The sequence below is a fragment of the Hyposmocoma kahamanoa genome, unplaced genomic scaffold, assembly GCF_003589595.1.
Source record: "Hyposmocoma kahamanoa isolate Upper Pololo Valley unplaced genomic scaffold, ASM358959v1 64, whole genome shotgun sequence".
Lineage (NCBI taxonomy): Eukaryota > Metazoa > Arthropoda > Insecta > Lepidoptera > Cosmopterigidae > Hyposmocoma > Hyposmocoma kahamanoa.
Genome location: NW_020653852.1, coordinates 16661324 through 16686244, shown reverse-complemented (window position 1 = coordinate 16686244; position 24921 = coordinate 16661324). Strand labels below are relative to the sequence as shown.

General features: G+C 36.3%; 1 protein-coding gene across 1 annotated transcript in view; it reads left to right on the top strand.

Moving 5' to 3' along the window:
- Positions 1-24921, top strand: part of LOC113230977 (cartilage oligomeric matrix protein) — a 47440-nt gene that overhangs the window by 785 nt on the left and 21734 nt on the right. Inside the window, exon 2 of the mRNA XM_026465095.1 lies at positions 86-169. Within this exon, the coding sequence (XP_026320880.1) occupies positions 91-169 (79 nt within the window). The 5' untranslated portion in view covers positions 86-90. The remainder of the gene's footprint in view (positions 1-85; positions 170-24921) is intronic.

Genomic DNA, 24921 nt, shown 5'->3' with positions numbered 1-24921 from the left:
CGTTGTGTACATGGCCACACAACTACGCAATTTAAAACAATTGTTAGATATACTCGTATAACCTTATTCATAATTTTTGATCCAGGTATCATGGCACTAGCCATGTGCGCGCGCGCACTCGCGCTTCTCGTCTTGGTGGCAGGAACCCACTCTCTCACCTTGGACGAAGGTCAGTATCAGAACTCCTCCTTAGTAATTTCCTATTTCTGAAGAAGGTCAGTAAAGCCGACATGACGCCGCTCTGTGGGGTAGGCAGAGACTTCAATACTCAATACTCAATATATTTATTGCATTCATATGGTAGGTTGGTCGTAGGGTCTGGTTGGTTGGTTGGTAGGTAGGTCTTAAAATTAAAATGATGCTACACATATGAGCCCTTTATTAGGGATAATAATAAGAGCAGAGGTAGGCCAAGGTTTCAATTATTAATTAGAATTGTTATTTAACATAATAATATAAAATAAAAAATATGTCATATAATAAGAAACACGTCATATAATAAGCACAGTTATGTCACTTGAAAGTTTGAATTTAATTAGATTACAATAGCATAACTTTATAGTATATATTTATAATTGATTTATTATTATTAAAATTTAATAGAATATTATTTTATTTGCCATCAAAGTAATCATTTAAATTGTAATAGCATTTATTAATAAGATGTAATTTTAATTTATTTACAAACAGTGAATATTTTTACTCGTTTTTAATAATGGGCGAGAGGTCGTTGAATATCCTCACCGACATCGAGTGGGAACTTGAGCTATGTGTAGCTGCGATCGTGGCAGAAGCAATCTATTGCGTGGTCTAAAAGTGTGTCGTTGAAATTATGATCTCCATTTGCTTTTCATTGTTGTTAATGAAAGAATAGATTTTTGTATATATCATCATCATTAATACATTTACATGTCCCACTGCTGGTGACACGAGACTCCTCTCAGACGGGGGTTTAAGCCACAGTCCGCCGTAACCCGCATTGGGCCAGCGTTCCAATGCGGGTTGGGGACTTTACACGTTTTCCGAGAGATATTAATCTTCTTCGACGTACAAGTTTCATCACAATGTTTTTCTTCACCGAAAAGCTCATGGTAAATTTGAAATTAAATTTCATACATAAATTCCGAGAAACTCACTACGAGCATGGATTTGAACCCATGGCTTTTTAAATTCAAGTGACGGAACGAACAAGTCGTGCGCCTGATGGTAAGCTACACACATGGTACACAGCTTGACACTCAAAGCTTTAAATCGCAAAGATCTGAGGGGCACTGCCACGGTGCCCGTCACTCTGAGCTCGTCGGGGATATTGTAAATCCGGGATTTAACATTATTGCTTTGTTACTTTAATGGCTACTACTTTCATTTTTGCACAGAAAGCATTAATTTATGTTATCTACGGACTCATAACAATTGATTTCCGTAAATCACGCCAATTTGTTGGTTACGACGATTTGATTGGGCCACTAAATTACCGAAATGGAAACTCATAATCCAATGCTAGTTACGCGTAATTTGCACTATCTCTGACGATAAGTTCACAAGCCCTACCCTTAACCTTTGAAACCGGAACACAGTAATGCTGACATTACTGCTTAGCGGCAGAAGTAGGTAAGGTTAGAAGGTTGGCAGTACTACCCTGGACGAACTCTTTCACAAGGAGCTCAAGCTACCGCCTCCCAAGCAGAAGCTTCGAACCATTAGGTTACCAGGGCTAATATGCTTGTTAAAGTTTCCTGTATATAAGGAAAATTATTCCCTTTGTTTCCTTCTATATTTTAGATATTTTATCTTATCCATGTCAATTCATGCTCTGACATTCCTTAAGTCAGTTAGTTTTTTAACTTAAATCTTTCATAATTTTAATGTATACATAAATTTCTATGTAGCATTATTATAAATAAATAAATATGTACTGCCTAATAAGGCACTTATTTTAATTGGTTTTTACTTATAGTTCTAGACATTTATGACTAGAGAATCATACATGTAATGATTTAATTTATATTTTAATTTTACACCAAAAGAAATCACGATGTTCTACTTTATGAAAAAAAAATTGTCCTACGTCCGTCAATTACTATTGGAATATTTTATAGATCGGGCATAGTAAAAGTCAAAGTCTAATAATCTATAATTTATAGGAAGCAAATTCCACATGAAATCGTCATATTAATTACTCTCTACTACTCTTTCGTAAGGTAGATTCCCCTGAGAAAAATGAGCAAGAAACTGAACAAGAAAAAAGAAGGGGTTCTTTTTTGATTGTGCATTTCAAATTAGATTTTAAAGGTTCTAGTTTTAAATTATAACTTTCCTCTTACAATTTTCCTTCAAGTCACCATAATCGCAAATCGAAATTGCATTCAACGCAGTGTTCACAGAATGTTCAGTTAGCCTTTAAATTAAATCCGATAAAGAAAATTCCTGATTACGCGACCGCAATGTGAACAGCGTGAGGTTCAAATGAAAAGAGCAATTGCAGTGGAAAGTTCCTATAATCTGACCTGTTGGCTTTTTTGTAAAAGGTGCCAAAAGGTCGAAATGTTTCTATTGACATCTGAGTAAAGTATTTGAAGTTCTCAAAGACCATAAAGTTGTAAAGAGTCAAAACTTTATGTGTACTTATTTGAAGCCCTTTCCAAAATTTTAATCTTGATTATTATTGATACAAAGATTTAACAAACACAACGAGCTTGACCGTGGCTACCGCTCTTAAAAGCTGTGCTACAGATCGAGTCTGCAGATGTTATGAATTTCTGTACGTGCTTGCTAAGGATCTTCGTATTGAGTTTAAACTCCTATTTTGCTAGCAATAGAGTAAAAATAAAACAACGACATTTTACTTTTTAGCAGCCTACGGACAGGGTTTTATTTAGATTTAAGCGGTCCCTACGCTTAATTAACTTGGCGCCCCTTTTTACGCCCTAAAAAACAATGAGAAATCAACTGTTGTAAATTAAAACAAAATAAAATGAACAAAGTTTCACGGGTGATGGTTTCATATGGGTGCTTGAAAATGCCATTAACCCGGTCAGTAAATAGCACCGCACACAAAAATGTCATTATATTTTTCTATGTGCCGTAGTGATTATATCGATTCATCGAGTATTTATAACCAGAAATAGAGACGAAAGGCCATTTATTTTGTTTGAAAACTCTTCTGCCATATCATTACAGCGACAACTGAGGTCCAATTGGCCAGCCCGAATTCGAAACAATTGACGGGTGTCGTCATCTGTTTCACTTCAAATCTACCAGATAACTTGGGCTTTGTTCTAATGGACGAAAATCGAAAAGTTACATATTTAATATTTTAATACCGATGAAATGTGATTCCGTTTGTTTTGTAATTAGATGTTTTGCTGTTTATCTCACGCCACCGAACAAAGGCACTCGAATTTCCTGATATTTAACCTGTTCATAGACAGTAAATGTCTATCCACACATATTAACCGTAAAAATAAATAAAAGAATATGATAGATAATACGGGGTGCCCCGTGTCGCTAAATGGATCTCAAAGAACTAACTACGGGTTTTAGAGTGCAATTTCCAAGTGCTTGTTGCATAGTTGCCGCCTACTGCTTCTCCATAGAGAAGTATCAACAACATACTGATAAAATTCAATGACTTCGATACAACCTCAAATGGCTTTGGTTAATTCCGCATAACGGTGAAAGTGTTGAAAAAAATATTGCAAAAAATATGTAACAAAATGTTAAATGTTGAATATACACTGATTATTATACGGTGTGAAAATACGTTTCCCAAAAATTTTCACAATAGAAAAAAAAACACGAACTTACCTCGCAATTTTACTAGAAAACCGTTGTATTCAATAGGTACTTTACATATACCAATTATTTTTTTATATTAACTTGACTAAATAGAACACGTTTAGTATACGATATACATTTTTCAAGCGGTTTGAATTTTGTTTGTAAAAAAATAAATTCTGAAATAAATCCAGTGTCCCTGCTGCTCGGCCCAAGCAATATGAACCGTATTAGAACGGAAAAAAATTGAATTCGAGCTGAGGTAGTATGGACTCTTAACATTTTATGTTGAATCAATATGCTTGTACGAGGCACAACGGCACAAAAAAGTAGTGATATTTTTGTGTGAGACGATGTTTAAGTACTGTGCACGAACGGGTTAACGTAAGGAGACCACCAACGTCATTAATCATGTTGCGCTCTCAAAGACCTCACGACCCTAGATTTTAGCCTCTCTAAAGTATAAAATGGAAAACTACAATGGTGGCTGCGTAAATTCACAACGCGCATAACGTCGTCACCAATTCCAAAAATCTTTATCCAATTTCCTAAACGCTTCATTAATTTCAGTCTACCACGTGAAAGATGGTTACGTTCGAGGTAACATAACGAAGATCCGACTGGAATAAGCCCCTATTTACGTAGCTACTAGTAAAAGACGAAGGGTTGTCACCTGCCTTTTCATTTATCTAACCAACTTTTTCACCGTTTCTTATTTTTTATTTTAAGACTTTTCAAAATCGTAGGAGAGAAATAGCACATATTCGTCTTTTAATTTAATGTTTTACTAGCTGGTGTCCGCAACTTCGTCTGTATAGCATAAGTGACTACGTCGGGTAGCCTACTGTACAATTTACTATACCTACTTGACAAATGATTGGTTCTCCATACAAACTTTCATCCTCTTCAAAGTTTATTTTTTGACAAAAAGTAATCTATGTCCTTCTCGGTCTATCTCCATACCAAAATTTGGTTTAAAAAATAGTTTAGGTGGAAAAACGTAACAGACAGAGTTACTTTCGCATTTGCGCAAAATAAATTATTTAAAGATATACAAAATTTTTACAATTTATATGAGCAACCATCCCCTAAACTAGATAGGTATTACACCTGTGTTTTATATTAGTTTGGATTTATGGCAACAGACGTCAAATACATACAATAGAGAAAACATCGATACCTCCAGTGAACACTATGCCAACTTAATTCTTGGGCCTTTCTGTTTTTATTTTGTTTTTGTTTCTTAATTTTATTTTCACAAAATACGTTTTATTTGTTTTTTTTCGAATTTTGGTTTTTTGTTTCTATTTTTACAAATTCGGGGAGCATAATGTTAGTAAATAAATGTGGCTGTTTACAGAAAACGACCAAAAAATAATGTTGGCGTAGTGTTAATTGGAGGTATCGGTCTGTGCCCAATTATAACTGTGCCCAACATTCAAGCTAGACAGAATCCCAAACAGTAGAAATACTTAAATCTACGCTAATTAACTATCAATAATATATAAATTATTTCGTGATACATTGTTTTTAGAAAGGGGTACACAAATTAATCGTTGATTACGATCATATGCTGTAACATTTAATTATTGTAATCAACCTTCTAATAACACAGTAACACTTTCAATAACAGTACTATCTACCAGACATAAAAAATATGTTTAAAAGAAAATAAAACTTCAAACCATCACGTGGTCACCATCTGAAACTAGTTCGTGCTCACACACAATTTTGTCAGCAACAGAGTGGTGCTTAATTGAAATATGATACCAGAAGGTGTTGTTTTTGCTGTCTCTGGTATCTGTTAATGCCTTCAAAAACAAGCTCGACAACTAGACTCTACACTGAGCGATGTAACATGTGTTTAGTAGAAGTAGAGCTTTTTGTGAAAGAGTTCGTCCAAGGAAGTAGCTACCTTCCCTATTTCTGCCGCCAAATAGTAAAGTGAGCATTATTGCGTTCCAGTTTGGAGTAGTGCTGGTGAAATTACAGGCACGTAAAACTTATCAACTCACTTTTCAGGGTGATGGGTGCAGTGGCAGTGCCCCCAAAGATCTTTGCGATCTAAAGCTCTGACTGGCATTGCAGCTGTTATGGACAGGCGTGTAGCTTACCATCAGGCGCACGACTTGTTCGTCCCGTCACTTGATATTATAAAAAAAACATACCAGCGAAAGTTGCTTATCTTTAATAAAATAAATAAGTAAACAAAAAATAAACAAATAATTTATGCCAATAAGTACAGCTACGATGACAGATTTTTGTAAAGTTAACGACTTATTTTTTTGTCATATTGTGAAACTAATTTGGTAAATAAGGGGCATGTGGTAACCTTTAGACGAAGGGTCATCCAGGAATAGGACGACAGAAATACTCCCACTTCGTGTGTGCGACACATGATGTAGGAGTTTCGGAAGTGAAGGTATGCGCTATTTGAGGACTGTGTTTGTATAAGGCTAGTCTCGATTTTTACCTCTTTAAAGTGGCGAGTGTTATTAATAATCAAATACGTAATGTAAATATAATTATTTGCTTCAAATAGAGTAGGGTACATTATACATGTCGATGATAAAAATTAAATCAGTACTTAAACTTATTCCGCCTTCTTAAATAAAAGCATGCAAATACACCCGTACCTACGTGTCATGTATTTGGTTATTCATTGGTTATCATGTATGCATAACATCGTATATATGTACGCTTTTTAATTCAGGACAAAATCATGCCTTTGAAAAACCTTTTTCTCGGTTTCACCGCTGGAATCTTAATAATAACTTTTTTTAAAGAAGGAAAGATAGAAACATTGTTCATGCATAACTTAATGAAAAGATATAATACGAAAAAGAAATTTAAAAAATAAAAAGCCCGTAAAGCCAAATGCATTTTGATATTATATATAAAAAACAACACTATAACAAAATAAATATTCGTATGTCTGCGTAAATAATGATTAATAAATGAAACAACAATTAATACATTTGTAAATACAGTTACTATAATTTAAATACAAATATACGGCTACAGATTCTTTGTTTTCTTTGTCGCAACAAGGTTTCTTTATTAACCGATTTAAAAAAAAATAGGAGGTTCTCGATTAAATTGTATTTTTTTTTGGATGTATGTTACGTGTTAACTTTGTAAACCGATTTTGATGATTCTTTTTTGTTGGAAAGAGGATACCTTAGTATTGGCTCGTTTTAATTTGAAGAAAGTATTCCAGCTCTAAAATTAGCAAACTAGGGGATGAATACGGTTTCGCGCACTTCCGATAACCGATTTCAATAAAACTTGGCAAATAGACGTAATTCCACAAACTTTTGAAGTCGGTTTTTTCTGTACTGAGATTATTAGCCTGTCAACTATATATAACGAGTTCTAGGTTTAAATAAATCCCGACTTTTTTTACTTTAAGTATCTTATTACTTTAAAGTAATCCGATGGCTATTAGTTGCACATGTATAACATGTATAATAAGACAAGTATGGTAACTCCATACAAAAACGCATATGTATGTGCATGACCAGCATCGCCCAGCGCACCCTCTGTATGGACGCGTTCACAATCTCTCGGTGCACTCGTATTGCATTTACGTGCTCAACAGACTGGAGTTGCCCTGCTTGTCTGCTTGTTGTTGTGATTTGCCCAATTTTTGACGATCGTCACTTCACCTGTTAGTGATTGCTAAACATCAAGGTTAAATTCGGACAAATTTGTATTTGCATCTACGTTTAATGTAAATTCCACGGTGTCGACTGTCAATAAATGTTTTGCCAATCGGCTGTTGCTTACACATTTACTCGATTTTGTTCGATCACAACGCTTCGATCGTCATGAAAACGATCAAATATGTTTGATCGTACACTTTAATAACTATGTGCACAGTTTCGAAAATTACCTTCACTCGTACAAAACAAGCGTAGCATAATAAATTCTTAACCTTTTTTAACATTTACAAGAATTGAATTATCGAGAAGCCTTTTTTTGCTTTATAGCAAATGAAAATTCAGTTAGGTATTCATTGTCTAAGCTTCAGTCCACTAGTATTCATAGGTCCGAGCCATCCAATATAAAATATGAATGTACATTACGTCTACGAATTACTCAGCATTGCGATGAACCAACCGCGTAATCTATTTGTCACACTTAGTCAACTTACCAAGGACTGTAGACTGGACGTCTTAATAACATATTTACAGTGAATTACAGTTTGTGTTACTTAGTTATTCGTGTTATTAAAGAAATAATTGGGTATTCTTAATCATTCGAGATTTACGATGATGTCATTGTCTTTATAGTGAATTACAAATTGGTTTACAAATTAATAGAGTTCTTATAGGCTTTCGTGATTGTTACAAATAAATAACCACCCGCGTACTGGCTGATCTAAGCTTCACGTGCTTTTCGCTACCGCGCAATCTCATGTCCCAATTCCTAGTGCTTAACTTTCATTACTTACTTCCACTTCTTCTTTGTATCACTTCTCATACTTCTATAAACTATTTATCTTCGATTTATTTCGCACTTTTTGGGTTACACCAGTAACCCACAAAACTATTTTATCGGATCAAACGTTTCGGACCCTTAACAGGTCCCATACCTGTAAAGATCCCGAAATGTTGGTTTGCTTGCAAAGAATAAATGTACGCGATTATAAAATGTTAAAAAAAAATTAAATGTTTACTACGAATATTTAAAATAACTTTTTTTGTGATATCCAGTTATGGTGGTAAGCGACACGTCTACTTATAACAGTTGTTGTGACACGCAGAGCTTTAATGGCAAAGCTCTGAGGGGCACTGCCACTGCGATCGTCACCATGAGACATAAAGTTGACAAATCCCACGTGTTTTTAATTTCACAAGCATACATTACCCCTTGGCGGCAGAAATAGGTGTGATTGCAGAGTTTCCCTGAACGAACTCTTTCACAAAGTGCTCTACTGCTACAATATTTATTGTGTCTAGGTTATTTTTATTTCAATTGAAATACGTACGCTAAAATATTATAGATATATAGACATTATATTTTATGTTTATTAAATGTCAAACGGTAATATGCTACTCGAAACTTTGGTTGGCGACTTGGCAAACAAAACAACAAGTATTCCCAATTCGCACAATGCAACAACCTTCATATAAACTTTGCATTTACTCTTCTACGTCTTGACATAAGCTTCTCATAATGGAGCTTCCCTCCCTATTTTTTTTTCTATCTCTTATTTTGTGTCACGTTTTTACCTGTATACGTTATCAGACAAACTATTATATGGAATACTTTCACAAAATATATGTAAATAAATACACATAGAGTGGTTGCTTTATTTGAGCTTGAGTTTGATGTACGAGTATGTTGTTAATTTTAAGAGGGGGATCGAATGATACACGTGTATTTATTTTATGGATTTATTTAGTATAGTCTACATGTTATCTGCCTTATGTCGAAAGATCATGTATATGTAATTCTTTGCATTTTTATAGGTAATTTTAGTACCTACTATGATACTATTCTACGTTATAATTTGCTGGAAACCATTATTTAACTTACTGACTCTTACCATATATCAGTGGCGAAAGGTGAATATAATACCATTTCCGTCGACTTACCTAGGAAATTTATTATGTGATTTAGTAGGTATGGAATGGAAAAGTCTTGCAATGGTCTTCTTTATTGTTACCTTCTACATCGACTTACCTTTTGCGAATTACCATCCTTCGCCACTGCGGTACATACAAATATTGAAATGAAATTAAATAAATAAAAGTAATTAATTTAGATTTCGAATTTCGGATTTCGAATTTCGAATTTCTTAAGTAGCTTATGGAAAAACGGTTGCTTTTCAATTGAGTGATCGACAGCTCTAGCCCCTGTCGTACCTATGACTGTAATTTCCAAGTTACTAACGTTTGTGAAAGTTTAGTAGGTATTATTACCGCTCACTAAGGGTTCATCGTTAAAATCGCAAAATGTCCTAAAAGCTTCTCCAGGAAAGTTCACAACCCTTGGAAGTGGAAACTTGAAGTGATCAACCCCCATTGGGTAAGCGTGTCGAAGTGGCTTACCCTCTTCGTAGAGGACAATCATCGTAACCAGTGGGACGTTTATTGCATTGACGATGACAGCTAATAATTTAATAGTATTTATTATATTCTTTAGTCTTTGGTGCCTTATAAGTATTCAAATTTTGGTAGATAGCATAGATACCGAGTTTTTAGGTTTTTTCCATAACTACTTATTGGAAATGAAACTATTTTTTGTGGATCTAATATATGGGACCATTGACCTATGGGACATGTAAAGAGCCCAAAACGTTGGTTTGTTTGACAAAAATACGCTATTTTAGATCCGAAAAAATAGTTTTATTTCTTAGGTGGCCTAATGGTTTGAATCTTCCGCCTCTCAAGCAGAGGGACGCAGCGACTTAAAAAATACATGCGAAATTTACCATCAAAGTCAAAGTCAAATTTTTATTCCATATTATTATTTATTCCATAGGTAAAATAATTGTGCACTTGAAAAGGTCACATTTAAGCTACTGCTCGTTCACTACGCTGACTTCCCTGAGAGGAACGAGCAAGAAACTCTTGGCATTGCTCTTTTCAAATAAACTTAAATGCTATGGCACTTTGAATCGAATTTGTGTGGAGTCTAGACCCATGTCGTCTTTCCATACATCTTTATCTAACACGTTAGTCTTAAATTTCGTAATATGACTTTTCTATCAAAATATTTTAAATGTAGTTTTTAAACTTAGGAAATGATAATCTTAATATATGCTCCGGAATCTTATTGTAAAAACGTATACAGTTCCCCATAAAAGAGTCGTTTACCTTGCTTATACGAAATCGTGGTACCATGAGTTTGGACTTAGCTCTACGGTTAATATTATGGATATCTTCATCAGTTTCTCGGTGAAGGAAAACATGTTGAGGAAACCTGCACACATCTGCAAAGTAATTTAATGTGTGACGTTCCCTCATTGGGCCTTATTGCAAGAGGAAGCCTTTGCCCAGTAGCGGGACTATATTGGCTAATTATTATTATTATTCCAAGGTAGCACAGATATGAAGCAGATTCAAGAAATATATTCAACACGTAATATCGATGACAGAACAATCATATTTTTATCTCATTCGTGTTTCCAAATAAGCATAATCGAACGAGTTTCTGATTCATGCAGTTGTTTACACCAAGTATTTCCTCGGAGAACGCGCTTGCGCAAGTGACGTGGCTCCAAAATGGCCGACCGCCATATGTCTTCTGACCCACTGATTTTGCAGCTTGATCAACCATTGATAATCAAGTGCCTTGTCCAACATGCATTGGATGCGTCTATAGATATATTGTATTCGGTTATATTGCACAGATCTATTTTAAAATATAACTGCCTCCGTGGCCGAACGGTTACCATGCCGACTGTCACGCAGAGGTCACAGGTTCGATTCCCGGGCCGGGAGAAATAGTTGTATGGCCTACAATTATTTATCTCGTGGATTTGGGTATAACTTGTGGTTGTCTATGTGTGTGTCCATGGCACCCGCGACTCAGGGTTTCCCTAGTGCGGGGCTATGTTGAGTGTGTACGTTATTTATTTATTATTTATAACAAAATTCCAATATTAATTAAGAAAGAAAATAACATTAACACATTAAAAATAAATTAAAACAATTTCTCATCCAAAAATTTTTGTTTTTTTATGATACCAAGTGACAGGACGAGCACGTCGTACGACTTGTGTTAAGCGACACGCAGTTACAGTGCCACTCAGAGCTTTAAATAGCAGATCTTATAGGCACTGTCACTGCGCCCGTCACCCTGAGACATAAGTTGACAAGCCCCATGTGCTTGCAATTCCACCAGCACCCCTACCCTTCAAAACCGAAACACACTAATGCTCGCATTCTTGCTTGGCGGCAGAAATAGGTGACGTGGCAGTATTTCCCTGGATGAACTCTTTCACAAGGAGCTCTACTGCTACTAAAAATGAATTTTTACCTGAAATATAAACTCAGAACTTACGGAAAGCTCACGTCGATCTTATTTATTAATTTAAGTATAATAATATAGATATTTTTGATACAAGTGCCGAAGTTTAGTCATTATTCACGAGTCTCGAGGCTTCGAAGACTCGAGACAAGTGAAAATGACAAATCCGCACTTGTATCAAACGACGTTTTTTAATACATTTGCGAAAAACTACATTGAAAGTAAAATAAAACAGTATTTATAAAAAAACTAATTTTATTTCTTAGTCTGTTAAAAATTCAGAGTACAATGCAACTGTTGCCAGTATTCAGCCACGTTGAAATTACTATTTTAGTGGCGTGGCGTGCAGCGGTCTCGCGTAATACTCACCTCCGGTCCTTGTTAATACTCAATCAGCCATCTTTATGAAAGTATTTTGGTATTTTTAAATTATTGTTTTATAAAACACCTATGCAATTTAAACAAATAAGATGTTTGTAAGTAAATACAAGTTTTAATGACGGATGACTTACGTCACAAAGCACATAAATAAATCTACAATCTTTATATGTCTGTTTAAGACTTGAACCAACAGCAAATTAAAAAAAAAATGGAAAAGTAAAAAGCACTAGTGTGAAAAATCCAACTTTCAGCACGATTTGTAGTACGAAAAATACCACGTTTTGAGCAACTATATTAAAAATTCGTTTTTTTTATTATCTTTGCTACATTCTGTCTGGGCCATGTATTAATATTATTAATAAATTTTATTAATAAAACCTTTACAATGTACATGTGCAATATGGAAATAAATAAATGTTAAGTATTACCAATTTAAATAAGCTTGGGTATTATAGTCACGTGTACTTACAAGTAAATTGGTAACGAAATTAGAATAAAATAATCCCCAGACAGGTTTGTAAAATTTTATAATAATATTTTATCCGTAAGAGGAAGGAACGAAATGTAGGAAACTTGTAACTAGAATATATTTTTCCCTTATGAACGGTTCAAAGCCCAAAGTGTCAAGCGTCTTGACTTACTTAGTAAATTAGACTTACTTGTTATAACAAGGCAAAGAAAACTTTTCCTCCTTCCAAAAGTTGCTTTATTCGGTGTCTAGCATCCGTTGAAACTAATGGAACGGTTTTCTCGACTCTAAGTCGCGTATATTTGTTTTTCAAACCAACGTTTCGGGCTTTTTACTGGTCCCATGATCGTAAATAAATATTAGACAACTTCACACAGGTTGCTCCGATCGATAAGTAACTAAAGCACTTGTGTTGTGGAAATCTGAAACAACGACGGTACTACAAACACCCAGACCCGAGACAATATAGAAAAGTTTTTCTACATTGACCCGGCAGAGAAACGAGCGCGGGATCTTCGAGATAGGGACACCATGAAAACCGGTGAGCAAGCCACTCGACCACAGAGGTCGTTAAAGCAAAATAAGTTTCATTTTCAATAAAAACCTGAAGTGTGATAAGGTAAAGAATTATTTTTACCCGATTTCAAAAAAGGAGGGGTTCTCAATTCGACTGTTTTTTTAGTGTTTATGTTACGCGATTACTAATTTGTGAACCGATTTTGATGATTCTTTTTTGTTGGAAAGAGGGTACTTCAATATTGATCCCATTTAAATTTGAAGAAAATATTCCACCTCTAAGGGTGGCAAACTAGGGGATGAATGCGGTTTCGCGCATTTTCCAGTAACCGATTTCAATACAACTTAGCAAATAGATTTGTAATTCCACGAACTTTCGACGTCGGTTTTTTTTATAAAAATATTATAATTATATCGTAAGTCTTCGATTACAGTATATACAATCGATCTTATTAGTCGTAAAAATAGCACAAGATAGTATCTATACCCACAATATCCGCTTTTTTATTACATAAACTTCCGGTTTATATAAAATTGATAATTACTTATTTATCTTACAAAAACCTTGAGAAAAATCACTTCTTTGAATCGAGATAAGCTTTTTTATTGGTAGAGTTTTGACTCTACCAATAAAAAATTTGATTTAATAAGAAATTTGATTTTAATCAAAAAAATATTATAATAAACTACGTGAGGCGGCTGAATAATAATCTACCTAAGTATGAATTAAACGACGAACATGGCTACATTTTTTATCATTAACAAACAATTATGAAGAAAATGGAAATAGGAAATGTACTTATTGTATTTGTTAGACAGGGACATATTAGTCTGTTAAAAAAAGTTGTTGTTTTAATCATTTCGGTATTTTCTTCCGACATTCTGTCCATGCAAAGCGAAATGTACCTATAATAATAAATAAAATTGTGTTATTGGAAAGAGTGTGAGTTTGAAAAGTGGCGTCAATTATTTTTTCATTGAAAATAGTCAAAACTGATTACTTTTCAGCCGCTTCTCGTATAGTAAACTGCCTCAATGGCCGAACGGTTACCGTGAGTGATCTGCAATGGAGAGGTCCCGGGGTCGATTCCCGGAACGGGTGAAATATTTGTATGGCCTACATTTATTTGTCTCGTGAGTTTGGGTGTAATTTGTTGATGTCTATGTCCATGGCACCCGTGATAAAAGGTTTCCCAAAGGGTTTAAAAAAAAGAGTAACACATATGTCTACTTACTAGATAATCACGACAATGAGCTGGTATCAATGTACATACACGTGGGGAATATAATATTTAGAATACAAATTTTGACGTGTTATGTGACTAATACCTACCTACCTACCTAGTACCTGTATCTTACCTAAGAACTGTGGGGGGCTATGAGTCGAAGGTCAGGCGGAATATCCATAGATAATTTAAAATTTAGTACCAGTAGAGCCCCTTGTACGGGAACTCTCTCTAGGGAAGTGCTGCTGCTTAACCTATTTCTGCCGCCAAGCAGTAATATGAGCATTATTGTGTTCCGGTTTTGAAAGGTAAACGTGCTGTGAAATTACAGGCACATAGGACTTTTCACCTTATGTATCAGGGTGACGGGTGCAGTGGCAGTGCCCCTCAGATCTTTGCGATTTAAGAGTCGATGCAACCTCAAATGGCTTTGGTTGATTCCGTAAAACAGTGAAAGTGTCCAATCAAAGACTTTGGAAAAAATATATAGTAAAATTTAGGATATATATTCATCATCAGTATCATATCATATCAGTATACGAAGCAAAAACACAAGTCCTAAAAATGTTCATGATAGAAAAAAAACACAAAGTCGAACAAGGTTCACAACCTTTGGAAACCTGTGAGGTTCCCAACCCGCATTGGGTCTAACTATGGCTTATACACCCTCGCCTAACAGGAGACCTATGCCCGGCAGTGCGACATTCAAATAAGTTGATGATGGTGAGCTGTAAATGCTTTTTAAAAACATTATTTTACCTTTGATGCGTTTTTCGTTGCCCACATAGTTTTATCAACTTATTAAGTATCTCTGTATTATGTCACATTGAAATTAAAACACAATTTAACAAGAATATTGACGAGAACATAATACCTAACTATTAAGAAACAAGGCTAGTCTCCATACCTAAAACCTTAAAAGGGCTTTTATGGGATAAGCCTACAGGCTTAACATGTATTCAATTGTAAATGACATCATGCAGTCGACAAACGACATTTGCGCTTGACTCCCACACATTTGGTATGACTTGCTTATGTTTTTAAATGCAATTTACTTGTGGGATTTATGTAGAGACATTTAAAACAATTGCGGTATCCAGTTATGGTTAAGGATTGCCACAGATTAGCTTATGGCGCTTTGTACACTTTCATTTTGCTCCTTTCAATTATTTCAATTACAATTGGGGTGGATTACTAGGAGTTTTCAGTCAGACTAGATTTTTTTTTATTATACCAAGTGACGTGACGAACAGGTCTTGCACCTGGTGGTAAGCGACACGCCTGTTCATAACTTCCAGTGCCAGTCAGAGCTTGCAATTGCAAAGATCAGTGGAGTACTGCAACTGTGATCATCATCCTGACACAAATGGAAGGTGGCACTACTGTTTAGAGAATTTGTGGAAAAGGTTTGGATGCAGAACTAAATCGCTCTTGAAAGCAATAGCCTCTAAAGTCAGGATTGCCATGATGTTGTCCAGTCTACCTAGGAGAGAAACCTCAAGAAGAAGATATACAGTCTGTGCAGCCCTTCACCACTTACTTCGCTGGCTTAACTGCCTCCGTGGCCGAACGGTTACCATGCCGGACTACCACGCAGAGGTCCCAGGTTCGATTTCCGGGCCGGGAGAAATAGTTGTATGGCCTACAATTATTTCTCTCGTGAGTTTGGGTGTAATTTGTGGTTGTCTATATATCCATGGCACCCGCGACACAGGGTTTCCCTAGTCGGGGCTATGTTGATTGTGTGCGTTATTTATTATTTATTAGTAACCCGAAGTGGATCTTAATCTCTGGCACCGAAGTACGCCATGTCTTTCGGTCTTGTGCCAGTTCTGACCATTCACATTCGGCACATTCAGATCTTTGGCGACTCAATCCTTTCAGCGATATCTCGCATGGTCCACTTGGACGATGACGTAGGCTCACCCAAATACGCCTTTTTGGCAGTTTGATCCTCTTCCATTCTTTCCACATTTCATCACTGCAATCAGCAATTAGTAGCAGTAGAGCTCCTTGGGAAAGAATTCGTCTAGGAAAGTACTGCCACCTTACCTATTTCGGCCGCCAAACAGTAATGTTAGCATTACTGCGTTCCGGTTTTGAAGAGTTAAGGGTGCTGGTGAAATTACAGGCACATGGGACTTGTCAGCTTATGTCTCATGGTGACAGGCGCAGCGAGAGTGCCCATAAAATTTTTGCGATTTAAAGCTCTGAGTGGCTCTGCAACTGTTATGGACAGGCGTGTAGTTTACCATCAGGCGCACGACTTGTTCGTCCCGTCACTTGATATTATTAAAAAAATCTACTACGACTCTTTTATATTATTTACTGTGAATTTTTGGTAAATGTCATCAATGTAAGGAACCCTGAACGTGGGTACTGTGGCGTTGTGAAATAAGGACCTTCAAGTCAGGAACTAGTAATAAATTAATTATTTACACAATACTGGCTTCATATATAATAAGGTATAACGGTAATTTGACGCATATAATTCTCTCGCTTATATTTACTAAAAGCAACAAACATGTAAACATTATTTGAATTGAAATTTATGGAATACACTTGTTAAAGAACATTTAAAAACTATAATGCGGTCTTTTCAGTACCTAATCTTTTTAAGCGAGAACTTAAAAGGAGTCTATCAACATAATGACGTAACGCAAAATTAGAAGAATTCACTGGTTTGTTAACGCCTTCATTGGTACAATGAATCGGTGTTATTGTGGTGTTTTTGATATTAACAGTTTAGTGTGTTTGTTCAATATACTTTGTTTACGTATTATGACAATTAAAGGTGTTAGGGTAATATATATAAAAAAAAAAAAAAATCATTTTCCGAAAGTTGCCGGTACAGAACAGTGTACTCCAAAAAGTTGAGATTTGTAAACCAACTTCTCGTCGGGAACAATTCAATGCGCCTCAACACGATTGTTGTGTGAATAGTTGAGAAGTTGGATAGTCTGACCTGGTTGCAGCATCAGATCAAGGTGATCATATTAACAGTAATGTCATCGGATTTCCATAGCATGTCTATCAAAGTTCAAATTGATCGGGCATTGGAAGTAAAATAAATATTCATATAACTGTATACAGACAAAGGTTCAAACTTATAACTCCCCTCTTTTTGCGTCGGGAATTATAAATTATAACACCTTCAGTGAAAAGTAGGATCCTTCAGTAGCAGTTGAGCTCCTAGTGAAAAAATTCGTCCTGAGAAGTACTGTCACCTTACCTATTTCTGTCGCCAAGCAGCAATGTGAGCATTACTTTGTCTTAGTCTTGAAGGGTAAGGGAGCTAGTGAAATTATAGGCACATGGGAGTTGTCCACTTATGTCTCAGGGTGATAGGCGCAGTGGCAGTGTCCTTCAGATCTTTGCGATTTAAAGTTCTGAGTGGCATTGCAACTGCTATGGACAGAATAACTAAAGAAGAAAAATACACCAGGCGAAAGACTTTCGTTAGTCCTGTCACTTGGCATAAAATAAAACAATTTTAATGAGAGCGGCAATCGTTTTAAGTAACGAATTTAATCATATTGTCATTGATTCCATTAAGTAAGTATTGTGAAACTAAATTGATTAAAGTCAATGTTTTTCATTGTACGAATAGAGGGACGATATGTGCTATAATTTATTATTTTGATTCATGAACACTATTAAAAAATTAATCGTCTCATCAATTAATCGACTCATCTATTAATCGACTCGTGCCGCCCACCTTATTAGGTATGATTTGGCCGATACACCCACCCGTATAGCTTCTTGTAAGCAGCCTTATTTAGTACTGCAAAGGTAGGTATACAGTTACAAAAGAAAACTTTTTTTTATTATGATATCAAGTGCTGGGACGAACAAATCGTGCGCCTAGTGATAAGCGACACGCCGACCCACTCTGAGATTGCATAGATTGAGACACTGCTACTGCGTCCGTCTCCCTGAGACAAAGTCTCATGTGCCTGTAGTTTCACCAGCACCCTTATTCTCCAAAACCGGAACGCAGAACTGCTATGTTATTGCTTGCGGTAGAAACAGGTTTAGTGGCAGTATATCCCTGGACGAACTCTTTCACAAAGACCTGTTATTACTAACAATAAGTGGAATTTCAATGCTTGATGATCTAAAGGTGGATATTCATTAGATTCGCGCATCTGCAACTGCTCCATGAGTAGATACGTCCGCAGGCAACGGTGCACGCTCCGCGGAGAGTGCTCCGCACGTTGGCGGTTTTTGCGCGATTACAAAGCGGAGTACACTGTTCGTGGACGCGAGCAAAGCCACATTCGTGTTCGCTCAACGTTCGAATGAAAACTGTGGAGCGATTACAGATGCACGGAGCAGAGTTGCTGCGCGAACCTAATGGATACCCACCTCAACACGAAATATTTATTTATTTCGATATACTCGCCACATATATAGAGAAACTTACATTCTTTTGTCATTTATGACTCGTCTCTACAGTAAGAGCGTTTGCGCACAACTTCCGATTCGTATCAGCTCCGTTCCGAGAAATGACGGTCCGAAATGTCACAGGTTTCCGGAGTGTCATTTTGTGTCTAGGTGTACAAGCGAGATTCGTATTTTCTCGGATTTGAATCGGATTTAGTGCACAAGCGACATCCGAAGTGTCTGAGTCTGAGTCTCACGGTGGTTTTTTATGTAAAATCATCCCAAAATTATTAAAAAACCGTTTTGAGATGTACTAACAGATCTCAAAACGGTTTTTTAATAATTTTAACTTTGGGGGCTACGATATTACAGACATACAGACACACAAAGGCTTTAAATTTATGATTCCCCTCTTTTTGCGTCTACAAACAAAACATAGTAGTAGGTTGGTACGGTAGAGATCGCATATTATCATCTTCACCTTGTACTTTTGCTAGCCACAACCGCATTCTATTCTGCAAATTTAAATATCTACAAATTAAGTTAGGTTTTTTACGCGGTATGCAACAAAGAGTACATTATACATAACGGGTAGTACTCGTATAGGTGATATGAGCAACATGTCAGCAACATTCAATTTTGTATCAGCGTATAATGCGTCATTATGACGTCACCTGTATTAATATCAAATAAAACATAAATTCAGGCTCCAGTATGAGGACGTTTTATTATCCCATTTGTAATACTTACGTTGTATATATTGGGAAAGCAGGTACCCAAGATATATACTCGTATATGTAACGAACAGGCACGATTTTTTTGTTATATTTTCAGTACCAAACCTGAGAATTTCTTATTATCCCAGTTTAGAATCAGAGTTATTAGGTTTTCGCAATAGTTACACAGTGGAAATGAAACTATTTTTTTCAGATTTTTTTTTATAATACTAAGTATCGGAACGTCGTGCGCCTAGTGGTAAACGTCACGCTTGTCCATAACAGTTGCAGTGCCACTCAAAGGGCACTGCCACTGCTGCCACTGCGCCCGTCACCCTGAGACATAAGTTGAAATATCTCATAGTGCCTGTACCCGTACCCTTCAAATCCGGAACGCAGTAATGCTCGCATTATTGCTTGCCGGCAGAAATAAGTACCTTTTTCTGGATCTGAATAGTGTACATTTATTCTCTCAAACATGCTCGAAAATGTTTGCATTACTTTCAAAAAACGAACACGGAAAGTTTGTTATTAATGAACGCTGCGATTTCTTTCCGGCCAAGGCCTGCAAAGTAAGTATGAAAATCCATTACTGTCTTCTTCTCTAAACTTTTGAATATAATAAGATTCGCTCTGGACCTATTGGAGGGAAAAGTGTCGTTTTTATTTCGACTTTTAATTATTTTGTGAAATCTACTTTAAAGTGGAATAGGATAGTGCTATTGTGCCTTAATCGAAGATTAAAACGCGAAATTATACGAATCTCGAAATTATAAAATACCCGTATCCCGTATCGGCCCGTTTTAAGGAATCCCGAGTCAATCCAAGCACGCCGCCTCAAATTGCCTATCCTCTTTGTGGCGGCCATATTTACAGAAACATAATTAAACTTCATGTTTAGGCTGATGGCTTTGCCAAAGCCTTAGTAAATTAAGAAAAATATATAATAATAATGAATTATGCAAACAGGCTAAAGCAAAACTCATACATCCTACTGCCCAGTGTTCAAAACTGCGAGAATTAAAAATACCTACTTGTACCGCTTACTTAAAAAAAAAAGAAAATAGCGATAACATTTAAACTAAAGTGTTTTGTTATTCTTTTGTTTTCTCGTCTTTTTTATATTTTGGTCGCGAAAATGATTGCTAGTGAGAAGAGCGATAACGAAAATACAGTAATAGACATACATTCAAACACATCATCAAAAGTTCACCAGACTACTATTAATGTGCCTGGAAAAACAATAACATTTTCTTTTAGTAATTGTATTGTGTAAACGTATTGTTAATTAATATTTTTTTTGATATACATCTTGATATTATGAAAAAAATCTTTTTCTCTTTAGTTTTTTATTGCTTCCTCGCATTGTTTGAGAAAAATTCTATACATGTCTCGGTGGGAACGGGGATTGCTTGACTCGTATTAATACAAGGCCTCGCTGGCGCTCGTCCCTGTAATTCATACTCGTCCAGCAATCCCTTACTCCCGGCCTCTGCAATAATGTACTATTTTTCAAACAAACTGACGTTTCGCGTTCTTTACCAGGTCCTATGGTCACGGTTAACAGAATCATCCTCAATGTTGTTTTGTGTGTTGACGATTTTATGAAATATAAAAACTTTTTTTTGATTTATTGATTGGTGCATACATTCTTTTACAATTATTTATTATTTATCTTTTGACATATTCTGTATCAGTTCATTTAATTTAGTAATGTATTGTTTAATTGTTTAATATTATATTATTTTGCACGATTGTTATTAACAGTAAATAGGATTAAGTTCTAATTAAATTTTGCCATCAATATCTATAATGTACCCTACCCTATTTTAAAGCGAATACATGAATTTGAATTAAAGCAAAACCAAATAAATATTTTGTTCCCAAGAAAATGATTTGATTTCCATAGTATCTACATTGCTTATCGCAATAAAATGTACAATATTCAAAGCCCTACACACCTACACGTTACATTTACACATTGAAGCTCCATCAGGTTCTTGTAAGTCCAAATGTGACAAACACGTAATTAGATTGAACGGTGAAGAGACGTGCGAGACTGGAACGCAGCGGTGAAGTGACCTCGCACCAGGAAGGCCTTAAAAGGCACAGAGGATTCAGCTTTTTGCTTGTCCCGTTACGTTTCTGACATCATTGATCACTTTGCGGTTATATCGATCTTGGAATCACAGGTCTAATTATGTAACTCGTTGGTCCAGTCACATACAAAGTTGATTTGACCAAGTACTTTTTAGATATCCAGATGACCATGGTATTTCTAAGTACTTTCTTGTTCTATGTATTAATTTGTGTCTGTTCCATAGACAGACGTGTCGCTTACCACCAGGCGTACTACTTGTTCTTTCCGTCACTTAGTGTCATAAAAAGAAACAAATATTTAAATGGTTCTCGAATAATGTACATTTGGAGATTTCATAACACGTTATTGTTGTCTTATATCTTTGAATCGAGACAGAGCTCACGTCTTGACGCTATAGAGAAACAAATGTGTTTCATAAAAAACCAGAACGACAGCATTTGCTCCACCAACTTAGCAATAGAAAATTCTATCACAGATGTCTCTGCGCGAATGGATGATGTCCAAAATAAGATTGCTCGCATTGATTCGGAAAGGCAACAAATGGCTACCGAAATCCTGAAAATTAATGAGAGATGCGAACTCCTTGACAGATCTCTGAAAAAAAACAAGCGTAGAAATCAGAAATGTGCCTAAAGTGAAAGGGGAGAAACTGGAAGACTTGTACACCTGCATAGGGTTACTTTATAAAGAAATTGGTCTTAACCGCGACACTACAGACATGAGGGACGTCTATCGTCTACCAAGTAAGAAGGAGAATGGCACTTCGACCATAATTGTGGAACTGGTGAACACTCTCTCAAAAACGAAGCTTTTAAATGCTGCTAAGACTTACTACCGGACAAAAAAAGTTGATATATTCGCTTCGTCTCTCGGTTTCAATGCGCAAGCCACTAAAATATATATCTCGGAATTCCTTACGGCTAAGAATCGGCGCCTCTTGCACATGGCCAAAGATCTTAAAAGAGAGGGAAAATTTGATTTTTGCTGGACTGCGGGAGGAAACGTCTACCTGAAGAAAAACGAGAATGCCCCTTCCATATTAATAAGAAATGAAGAACAAGTGTTTAATTTACAGAAGTCTCCGTGACTAGACGTGTCTTTTTGCCTTTGTTATTGTTATGCTAGTAAGTCAAATACTTTTTACATTTTAGTACTCACCAACACACATTTACATTCACTCTCTCTCACTCATTCACACTCAATTCCCATATTTCTACTTATTAATAGCTCAGAAAACTCTTGCAATTCATTAGCTTTAGCACTTACTGGAACTTGTCTGAGACAGCCCACATATTTTCCACAGGCCACCATCAACAGCCCATTCCATTTTTATAAGCATATCATTCGATAGCGTTAACGATCTTCTTCATAATATTGATGAATTAAAAATTTCGGAGGCTGGAGAATGTGGCGCTGAGGATGTTTCGTCATTATTGCGAGTCCCTAACAAAAAAATGAAGTTGTTGTCTATCAACATACGTAGCATAAATCATAACTTTGACGCCCTTCTAACTTTAATTTTACGTACTAAAATTGAGCCTGAGTTTGTTATTCTTACCGAGTGCTGGCTTTCTTGTTGTCATGGCAATATTCCAGCCTTAAACGGATATTCGTCTCATTCGACATCTGACAACTACAACCAAAACGATGGTGTAGTAGTATTTGTAAAGAGCTCAATCTCCTTTTCTATTACTGAACCCTATTTTCCAGAAACTAACTGTTTGATTATTAAAATTGCAAATCATACAGCAATAATCTCGATTTATCGTCCCCATTGTTTTAAGCAAAATGTAACCACCTTTCTGAGTTCCCTTAACGATATTTTGAAATCGCTTGCATCCTTCCAGACAATTATTTTAACCGGCGATATCAACATTGATATTGCTCCAGGTAGCAGTGAAGGATGCAGTGATGATTATTGTAATCTTTTAGCCATGCACGGAATGCTTCCGGCACATACCTTTCCTACTCGGGATTCAACATGTTTAGACCATCTTATTTTAAAATCTAAAAAGCGAAGTATTACTTTGATAATTACATCATTTATTACGGACCACAAGCCAATATTATTTGCCTTAGACTCTGAGTTACCGAAATGTCCCCCGCGTGTCGTTGCGAAGGTTGATTATGCTGCCGTTGATATCGCGATGTCTAATATGGACTTTTCCTCTGTTCTCTCGTGTAATGATTGTAACGCTGCTGCATCCATTCTTGTTAATCTTCTTGCGCAGGCACTTATTTCAAACACCAAAACTCTGAAGTTGTCGCATCGGTTTTCTATACTCAAGCCTTGGATTACATTGGGATTGCTACGATGTATGCGAAACCGGGACAATATGCATAGGAAACTTAGGGTGACACCAAATGACAATATCCTATTGATTGCTTATCGGAGGTACCGGAATTATTGTAATGAAATATTAAAAAAGTTAAAGCGTAGCTATCAAAGAAACGAGATAATAGAAGCTCGTTCTAATAATAAAAAACTTTGGAAAGTCATTAAAACCAATACCTCCATGGAAACACCAAGGGAATCCGCTTTGGAATTACTAAAATCCCAAAGCTTGCCACAACTTTCTGTTAATGCTTGTAATGAATACTTTGCAAGTGTTGGCAGTTCCCTGGCCGAGGTTATCGGATCTAAGGATTTGGGGTCGACCACTTCCTCTTCACATGGCACACAGGTCTCACAATCATTTGCCTTGCTACCTACAGACGAAGACGAAGTATTGAAGTTGATTACTGGTCTCAAAGCTAACTGTGCTGTGGGTTGGGACGGAATACCATCAAACTTCCTTAAAAGATATGCCGCTTTATTATCACCAATCATTGCCCATGTTTGCCAGTTAAGCCTTACATCCGGCTGTTTTCCCGACGTTTTTAAAAAAGCTGTCATAACACCAATATTCAAGTCAGGGGATAGAGACCGTGTCTGTAATTATCGCCCAATCTCATTGCTTCCCTCGTTGTCCAAAATTCTCGAGCGAATCATGAACACTCGATTAATGAAATATTTAGAAAAATATAACATTCTGTCTCCACAGCAATTTGGTTTCAGAGCTAGTAAATCAACAGACGGTGCTGTTCATGAGCTAGTTAATTTTATCGTTCGCGGTTTGGACAGTGGGAGGAAATGTCTTTCCATCTTCTTGGACCTGGCTAAGGCTTTTGACACGGTCTCGATCCCACTTTTACTCAAAAAGCTTGAGGGCGTCGGGGTAAGAGGAGTCGCATTTAAATTATTTCAATCTTATCTTGCCAATCGTACTCAGCAAGTTAAGATTGGAAACTTCACCAGTGACGAACTCTCAATATCGTGTGGAGTGCCCCAAGGAAGTATCCTAGGGCCATCTCTGTTTCTGGTGT